General features: G+C 43.4%; 1 protein-coding gene across 1 annotated transcript in view; it reads left to right on the forward strand.

The window, feature by feature from the left end:
- The window catches only part of ACVR1B (activin A receptor type 1B), a 47,923-nt gene extending 39,412 nt beyond the window's left edge, over positions 1 to 8,511 (forward strand). Inside the window, exons 7-9 of the mRNA XM_043966256.1 lie at positions 642 to 766; positions 2,511 to 2,641; positions 5,143 to 8,511. Of these exons, the coding sequence (XP_043822191.1) occupies positions 642 to 766; positions 2,511 to 2,641; positions 5,143 to 5,268 (382 nt within the window). The 3' untranslated portion in view covers positions 5,269 to 8,511. The remainder of the gene's footprint in view (positions 1 to 641; positions 767 to 2,510; positions 2,642 to 5,142) is intronic.
- The last annotated feature ends 1,108 nt before the right edge of the window (positions 8,512 to 9,619 follow it).

Genomic DNA, 9,619 nt, shown 5'->3' on the forward strand with positions numbered 1-9,619 from the left:
TGACAATTGTATCTTGTAGGGGGTTGGGGAATTAAGTATCTTGTGTAAAAATGAAATGTATCAATAATTTTTTTTCAAAGAAAATGTCAGTTTTCCAGCTGCACAGTGTTACTATATAGCTGAATATGAGAGCAGTTCAGACAGAAGGAACAGCATGAGAAAAGGCATGGAAGTTAGAAAGCTCAGGCTCAGGATATAGCAGGTAGTATAATGTGACTTTTATTTTATTTCATGCCAATTCCTCCTCCTCCCCTCATTCACCCTGAATCATTTCAGCCATGTCTGCCTAGTAGTGCCCACATCAATGTTTTCACAGTTGGGGGCCTGAGAAGATCTAATATTCTCTACCTTGGGAGTGGCAGCGTAATAAAAGCTTCCAAAAGTCCACAATGAAAAGACCAAATTTAAATCCAAAATATATAGGTGTTTAAAAAATTCAGAAATTGACTATCATTCAGAGCCTTTAGAATCCTGTGAAAATGGAGAGAACAGTCATGTTCTTCCCTATATTACCAAAGGGTCCTTGAAAATACCTTCATTGTAAAAGAAAAATCATCAAATCGACAGTGTTACTGAATAGAGAAGTATATTAACTATATCCTTCCAGAAATCACCATGTTCTTTTCCTTTTACTATTTCAGATACATGGCCCCTGAAGTGCTGGATGAAACCATCAACATGAAGCACTTTGATTCCTTCAAATGTGCTGATATTTATGCCTTAGGGTTGGTGTATTGGGAGATTGCCCGAAGATGCAATTCAGGAGGTATCATCCCCTTTTGGTTTCTTCCTACAGAATTCCAAAACTCTTAGTTCAGCTGTACTTGATGATATTTTACTGCTCCCTTTAACACCTTTCTTTTCAGGATGTATGCTTTTGGGGTGAGAATCATACTCCCAGCTCTCACCAAAGGGATGAGGTTCTTGCATCCAGGGTTCTCTAACAAACTTTGTTGGGGCAGCTAGGTGGCACAGTGGATAGAGCACTGGCCCTGAAGTTCAGAGAACTGAGTTCAAATCTCACCTGAGACGCTTACTAGCTGTGTTACCCTGGGCAAGTCACTTAACCCCAATTGCCTTAAACATCCGGGGCCATCTCTAGTTGTCCTAATATATATCTTGCCACTGGACCCAGATAAGCTCTGGAGAAGAGAGTGAGTTTGATGACCTTGTACAGCCCTCCTTCACTTAAATCCAATTCACTGCAAGTCATGACATCACCCTGATGTTATGGTCCCCTTGGAGAACAAAGAACAAACAACAACAGACTTTGTTAACGTATTATTGCAATTCTTGCATTAGGTCACTATATTATATACAACATTGTCTTTATTAGGCCACAGCTACCTGTCGAATTTAGGGATTATTCTGGGTGAGTATGGCATAGTATTATTTTAGAGATCTTCCCTGGATCCAGTATTGCATACTCTCATTTATGGATCTCCAAGCTGTGGATATTGTGTGTCTTAATACCATTTGGCCCTGACATAAGTTTGGAAGAGTGAAAGATAACTGATTGATGATGAAGATGAAAGAACCTGAGAAGTCTTTCCTGCCCTAGGATGCCCAGCCCCTCTTCCTGCACCTTCCCTTCTTGCTCTCAGGCTCTTAGCAGAAGCCTCTCCCCATTTGTGTCCTGCATCTTGAAGCTTTTATATTCTGGAATTAATGAGGAACTGTAGTCATAAGTTACAAATGGCTTTGATATTCCGGAACAAAAATGGGTTAGACAAGTGTACTGGTACAGATTTTTTTTTTGGTGGTGCAGTGAAGGTTAAGTGACTTGCCTAGGGTCACACAGCTAGTATGTGTCAAGTGTCTGAGGCCAGATTTGAACTCAGGGCCTCCTGAATCCAGGGCTGGTGCTTTATCCACCGTGCTACCCAGCTGCCCCCAGTACAGATTTTATATAGTTAATTATTAGAACATTTTATTACAAGGTGCCTTTATTCTATGCAAAAGTTTAGCTGTGGAAAAGCTACTTATTTATTGTGTCATATACTGGCTTCATCTTTGACACTGAGCAAAGGATATACCTGAAAGAGTGTATCTTTCGAGATTATAATACCACCTTAGAATTATATAGTGCTTTAAGGTATATAAACAACTTTGTTTTAACACCAATCCTGTGAGGTAGGTAGTGCTATTATGATTCTTATTTTACACATGGGGAAATTGAGGCTCAGAGAGGTTGTAACTAACTCAGGGTCATGTAGTATTAGATCTGGGAATCCAACCCATATATCCTGAGAATCAGGACCAATTCTCTGTTTATTCTGTCTCCCTGCCTCATTTCTCAGCAAAGGCCCTAGATACTGACAGCACATGCTTCAAATAATTCAAGTGCTTCCCTCAGAGTGGTATCTCCTCCCTGAGCTTAGTATATCAGCTTGTTAGCTTACTTTCTTGTTGTTTTCCTAGAAGATTCCTTAAATTGTCATGTTGATTTTTGAAGAAACGTCAATTTGCTTTCTTGCTGACAACTCAGGTAAATCTCTCCTTCTACCCAGGAATCCATGAGGAATATCAGCTGCCATATTATGATCTCGTGCCCTCGGACCCTTCCATTGAAGAAATGCGGAAGGTAGTGTGTGACCAAAAGCTGCGGCCCAACATCCCCAACTGGTGGCAAAGTTATGAGGTAGGGAGCTTTGCTGTTTCCTCTTGTACAGTCTGTGAAATAGTATACAGCAAAAAGAGAAGGTGGCCCATGCTCTTCGACCCAGAGACTCCCACTGTTAGACATCCCAGGTAGGTCAGAGACAGAAAGTAAAGTTCCATATGGAAAATTGAAAATTGAAAGTCATTTATTAAGCACTCACTGTGTGACAAACATGTCAGATTATGGGGATACCAGTAGAAAGCATGACAGTCTGTGCATGCCCCCAAGAAGCTCACATTCTCATGGAGCAGACTAGGGAGTGGTCATAAAATTATTTGCGGTAGCAAAGAATTGTCAATAAAGTAGATACCCATTGATTGGGGAATGATTTCCTAAAGTGGGATACATGAAATGTAATTGGATATTACTGTGCCACATGAAATGATGGCTCTAAAGAATTCAGAGAAACATGGGACAGCTTATGTGAACTCATGTAGAGATGAGAAACTGAATATTCAGTGACCATAACAATGTAGATAGAATCAGCAAAACAAAACTGAAACCTGTGATTAGAATGACCAAGCTTGGCCCCAGAGAATGGATGAGAGAACAGCTCCCTCTGCTGCAGAGGTGGATCGTTTGGTTCTGCTGAATGGCTTTTTTTTTTTCTGTTATTTTTGGCTAAAAATGGCTAGCTGGATAGTGACCTGCTGTATTTGGAAATGAAGGCAATGAAAAACAGTGTATCAACAAAAAAAATTTAACTGGAAACATTTTTAAAAGTTGGTTTGGAAAGTGAGCGATGAGGCCCTAACTCCCTGGAGTGTGAGATCAGAGGCATCACTGGGATACTGGATGCAGATAAGATCCTAAGTAGGACAATAGTGCTCACACCACTTCATCTCAAAAAGCTGGGCCAATAATATGATCATGCCTTTGGCGACCCCCTCCCAGGCTTGTTGGAAGACTGAAATGAAGGTATAAGATGTAAGTGACCACTGTTGTTATTATTATTCCCATTTGAGGAAATACAGGGAATAAATGACTCAAACAGCATCCCTTCACTTTGTCCATTTTAAGAACAAACCTCAAGGACAGAAATTCTTGGCTTTTTTGTGTCTTGGAACCCTTCGGCAGTCTGGCAAAGTTGCACAGAATCACAGAGGAAACCAATTCTATTGAGAGACAGTCATCAGAATATTTTTAAAAATAAATTTACCGGGGCAGATAGGTGGCGCAGTGGATAGAGCACTGGCCCTGGATTCAGGAGGACCTGAGTTCAAATCCGACCTCAGACACTTAACATTTACTAGCTGTGTGACCCTGGGCAAGTCACTTAACCCCAATTGCCTCACCAAAAACCAAAACAAAAACAAAAAATAAATTTACTATATGGTTCATAGAGCCCCTAAAAGAGGTTCCGAATCCCTGCCTGCTCTAGGGGCTATTTCTGAAGTGAAGAAGCAATTTCATCTTGGCTTGCATTTTAGACTGTGTGTTCTCATTGCATTACTTGGGAAAGCAGGTACTTCCCTCTTCAGCCAGGGAAAGTCAGGACAACAGCATTCTGCCTCTGGCACCTCCTGCCGCCCAAACCTACCCAAGGTAATAGGCCACAAGTTCAGCTGAGTTCTGAACAGCCCGTAGTTGTCTCGCTTAATGTGGAATATATGTAGTGAGTTTTTTAAATCCCAGGTGACTTCCCCCACTTGCTAGAGTGTTTCTAGGCTGTGTGTGTTAAAAGGAATTTGTTTATTTTTTTAGAATTTTATTTTCCCCCCAAGTTACATGTAAAAACAAATTTTAACATCAATTTTAAAAACTTTGTGTTCCAAATTCTCTTCCTCCCTCCCCACTTCCTCCCTTAAGAACTCAAGCAATTCAATATAAGGTATACATGTATAGTCATGCAAAACATTTCCACATTAGGTTGTGAAAGAAAACTGTCTTCTACTTTCTCTTAGGTTGTGGCATGGGACTTTAGATTCATTTTTTGTTGTTGTTTTTGGTTTTGGTTTTGGTTTTTTGGGTTCTTTTTTTTGTTTTCGGTAAGGCAATTGGGGTTAAGTGACTTGCCCAGGGTCACACAGCTAGTAAGTTTTAAGTGTCTGAGGCCGGATTTGAACTCAGGTACTCCTGAATCCAGGGCCAGTGCTTTATCCACTGCGCCACCTAACTGCCCCACTTTAGATTCATTTTAACTTTAGCCTAAGCAAAACAAAATTTAGGTGAATTATTTTTAAACTTAATAATATGTAATTCATTCCATAGTCCAAAAGAAATACTTTTTAGATGATTTGATATTTTAGATCATTCAGTTCATAAATACAATTACTATGGGCATGAGAAGACTCCTGTTGGACCTTCAAGATTGAGGATGTCTCTCCAGAGACAGGTTAGCTTGAAAGCTGGTTGAACCAGAAGTGTTAAGGAGAGGCTGACTCATACATAGGCACTAAACTGAGGAGGGATGGCAGTAAGAGGACAGGTCTCTCAGGCGGTGACAGACGTGCATCTTTTGTGGTCTCTTTCTTCCCCAGGCATTACGGGTTATGGGGAAGATGATGCGGGAATGCTGGTACGCCAACGGTGCAGCACGTCTGACTGCCCTGCGCATTAAGAAAACCCTTTCACAGCTCAGTGTGCAAGAAGATGTGAAGATCTAGTCCCTTCCCTACCCCATCCATACGCAGCTCTGGGCATCCAGAACCACACAGAAACCTGCCATGCTAGAGGGTAATGGAGGCCTACCTCTCATTTCTGCCTGGCCCTGGGTCCCAGGCTAGCCTGGGCCATGGGAGGGAAAGAGCCTGGGAGAGACGCTCTCACCCATTTGGGCTTTGAGACACATACCTTTTTATGTTCACCTCCTGATGGCATGGAGACTGGCAAGCTGTGGTACAGGGGACGCGATGCCAAGCTTATGGCTTTCTTCCCGTGGAAAGCTAAGTCCGTACAGTACCTCTGGTAGTCTGGCTGGGAACTGTTACAGGGACAGCTTGGAAAAGGGCCGGGAAAAAGCCAAGCTGTGTTACCATGGCCAAGCTGCTGGAGAGTTCTCTCCTGGAAGCCCGCACACGGTCCATAGCAATGGCCCAGAGGAACCGAGGTGGTGCCCCCTCCGAGGGGCAGCTTTGAGCCAAATGTTCCCCTCCTCCCTTGCACGAACATCTGGAGGAGTCATCCACAGAGAGGGAAGGGGCTGCCTGTTGTGTTCGCTCCAGCTGTGTGTGCATGTGTGAAGGTGTCTCTCCCTGTGCCGGGTCCATGCCATGCCCTTACACGTGTGTGTATGTGTATGTGTATGTGTACATGTATGTGTATGTGTATGTGTACGTGTGTTTGTCTGTCTGTCGGTACGCCCTTAACTGCTTGAGCTTACTGTGCATGTGCAAGTCTGGGTTGCAGTCAGTCAGTTGTCTTTCAGTTTCAGTGTGCTGGTGCCTCTTTATTCAGTAGTGAGCAGAATCTCGTTCCCCAGGCTTCCCAGCGAAGCTTCTTTCTCTCCCTTCCCTGGACTAGCCCCCTTCACTGGGTGACCCTCTCTGCCTAGGGACAACTCCTTGTTCCTTTACAACTGGCTGCCCTGCCTCACTCCACTCCTCCATTTCAGACTTTGGAACCAAAGCTGGCACAAATTGGCCAATTTTGTGTGGTGCCACACAATTGCCTGTAGGTGGGGAGAAAATTTGAGGTCAAAATATGGGGCAGGTGAAGGGTGAGATGGGAAAGACTGGGGAGGAGAGGTGAGGGAGGTAGTGCTGGGGCCAGTGGCAACTGAAATTCAGCCAGACAAGGAATTTTCTCTTCCACAGCACAGAGAATGAGCTGTGGACTAAGGATGCAGAGCTTTAGAATCAGATTGGAGTAGCCCATCCTCCTTTTGTAATCTAGGTCCTGGAAACAGCAGTGTATATTTTTGGTGGTGGCTGGGTTAGTTTTGGGGGTGGGGGGAGGGAAGGAAGGGTACTGCATGGGTTTTGTTTTACTGGATTATTTGATCAAGGTGGAGGGCAGATGAGAGATGTGCATCCATTTCAGGGGCCCCTGGTAAATACAGGGAATAGTTTAACAGGACCCCTTTTATTTAATCTGAGCATAGCATTTAATGAAGTCTAGAAGCAAGGTTGTGGGTGGTGATTTGGCCTGCGTCTCTTCCGTATATAATAACTCTGAAGCCATAACTTTTAACTGGAGTGGTTTGATTTTTTTTATGTTATTGGGAGGGTCTGGATTTTAACTTTTTTTAATATTGTTAATTGTTTGTAAAAGAAAAACCTCTATGTGTGTGATTACCTCTCAACCTATTTGTTTTTAAAGAAATCACTGAAAAAGAGAAACCATCCAATCAGATGCACACAGCTTAATCACACTGGAACTGTTCGTTATGTGTACCTGAGCCTGTACTCAGCATTGAGAACTTCCTCCCTGCTTTGGGGTCCAATCCTCCTTCCCTACTATTACTCCCCCACACCCCCCAAGCTAGAGTGGAGTTTCCTGAACTGTGGCCAGAGCCCTTTGCTGGTCCTGTGACTGGTTACACCCTCTCTCCTGAGCCAGGAGGCGGACCTACATGCAGACTGAACAGACTGATTTTTGTGGAGTGGCGGCTTTGGGACAGAAAGACACTTGGCTTTAAGAGCTTTTGGAACCAGAAGTTACTGCTCATATTTGACCAAGCCCTAGCCATTGCTGGAATCCTTTAACTTCTCATCCCTCAGACTGGCCAAGAGCCAGTCAGCAGCATGTATTGAGTGCCCAGTGCCCACTTTCTCCAGCACCCTGTATGCCATGGGAGACCACAGAGCAAATAGAAGACAGCAGCCAAGATACCAAAGGTGAGATGTGTGGCCAAGAAGATTTAGCTTAGTGATCCAAGCCTCAGGTTGGACCTGGGACCCAGCATCCCAGATTAAATGCCAGCAGGATTACTTTAAGGGTTACCAATCTCAATAGGCTACATTCATGCAAAGGTCTTCCCTCTCTCCCTCCCTTCCATCCCCTACCTCGAAGGGGAAATTTCTTTGCCTTTGCTGATCAGTCGAATCCTATCCCCTACATCCCAGCAGGCCAATGCCAAAACTGGTGTGTGTGGGAGAGGTAGACCCTCTCCCTGTTAGATCATTAGGGTGACTACCCTGAATCCCTCATTTTCTTCCCCATATTTATTTTTCTGTCGTGTTAATCCTTTTCTTACATTATGGAAATTCTCCCTGTTCCCTAAACACTTGAGGCCATTTGGCCAAAGACAAATCTTTTAGCACTTAACTTTGTCATTAGGGGCATCAGTTTACCCTGGTTCTGGCCTCTGCTTGACCTTCCCCATAACAGAGCTTTGGGAGATGGAAGCCAAGGGTAATGATAGAATTTAATACTCCTAGGTCTCCATTTATAGCTAGATAGCCTTCAGGGTCTGTCTGATGCCCTTTCTCCAACCAATGATATCCAAGTGGATCCTAAAGCACTTAACCAGCTTCCCTGGTCGTTTCATTTTTGCTCACCAACCCAGAGTTCAGCCACCTCAGGGGAAGAATGTGGCAGCTGTTTGGGGCAACCCCACTAAAACACCACCTGAGAATTAAGGGAGGAACTGAAGCTGTGTCCTTGGATGAACCAAGGCTAACCTCGATCCTTAGGACTTCCCTGCACCTTTGGGTCCGCGATTTACAGACCAAGTTCAAGCCCGTTCTTACGTTGCCATCAAGCCCTGGAACGGCTCCTCGGTACTTGTTTGTTATTTTGTACATTTCGTTAGAAAGGATTGTAAAATAGTCACTTAGACACTTTACCTCTTCAGTATGCAAATGTAAATAAATTGTAATATAGGAAATCTTGGGTTTTAATATAAGAACAAGCCTGTCCGGTTTCTGCTGTACATTATTAAAATGTTTTATTCACAGGGCTCTTCATTTGCTCTCAATCAGATGCGTGGAGGGTTAAATCGTGGTTTCACAATTGACTCTGGACCAATCTCTTAGGCTTTCATAATCATTTTTTCTCCAGCCCTTTGGTCAGATAGGCATTTCTCAAATCATAGCACTCTGCTGTTCAGTGTGCAGAGAGTAAGAAGATGTACTAATGGCACATCCAAAGGACCTGCTAATATTGTACACCGGGCTTCTCTGACCTTCCCGACCCTTCCAAGGCCAGGAGCACCAGCAGCAAAGAGCTGAGCTAAGGAGGAAAGTCAAGCATCCTAGTTCATTGTTTTTCTGTTAGCTGAAACATTTTACAGGCCTTGGGGCAGAACATAGGACTTCTGTTCCTCAGTTTGTTTTTTTCTCTGAATAATTATCTTCTTAAACGAGAAAAGCATTTCCCAAGTTTGTGGGGAGTTGCCTGGGTGGGATGAGTGTATTTGTAGGCTCAATGTCCTTTCTCCTCTCTATCTCTAGTCTCAGGAGCCTAGAGCAGTGAGTCTAGTTTGGGTTTGACAAGCCCACAGTCTCCCTGCTGGGTGGCCTGCATTAGACATTTACCACCGGGAAATCAAACAGCTTCAAGGATTGTACACATCCTAGTGCACCATAAGATGGCCCCATAGGTGGAAATGGGTCATAAAACTGATGTGACTTGTCATAACCAATGAACACTGGCAGACCTGAGATTTATAAATCAGGTCTTCTTATCTAAGCCAGCTACTGTTCTTAGTTTAAAAAAGAAAAGAAAAAACTTTATGCTTAAAAAAACAAAACAAAACACTGTTCTCATTTCCTGGTGACTGCTCCCCTTCTCCACCAATAGAGCCTTGGCATGTCTATGATGTTAATATACTGCGGTTCAACCATTTCTCAATTGGTGGACACTTAATGCTCTTTAAAAAAAAAATACCATAGAAAGTGTTACATGAGTATTTTATAAAGGACTCAACAAGTCCTATGTAAGCTCCAGAGTGAAGCTCATGGGTCAAGGGATGTGAATCTTTTGATTCCCTCTCAGATGATTCTAAGCTGTTTTCCAGAATGATCAGACCAAGTTACAACTCTTATCGGTGCACCTCTCTTCTCACGCCCCTTC

The sequence above is a fragment of the Dromiciops gliroides genome, chromosome 5, assembly GCF_019393635.1.
Source record: "Dromiciops gliroides isolate mDroGli1 chromosome 5, mDroGli1.pri, whole genome shotgun sequence".
NCBI classification, from domain to species: Eukaryota; Metazoa; Chordata; class Mammalia; order Microbiotheria; family Microbiotheriidae; genus Dromiciops; species Dromiciops gliroides.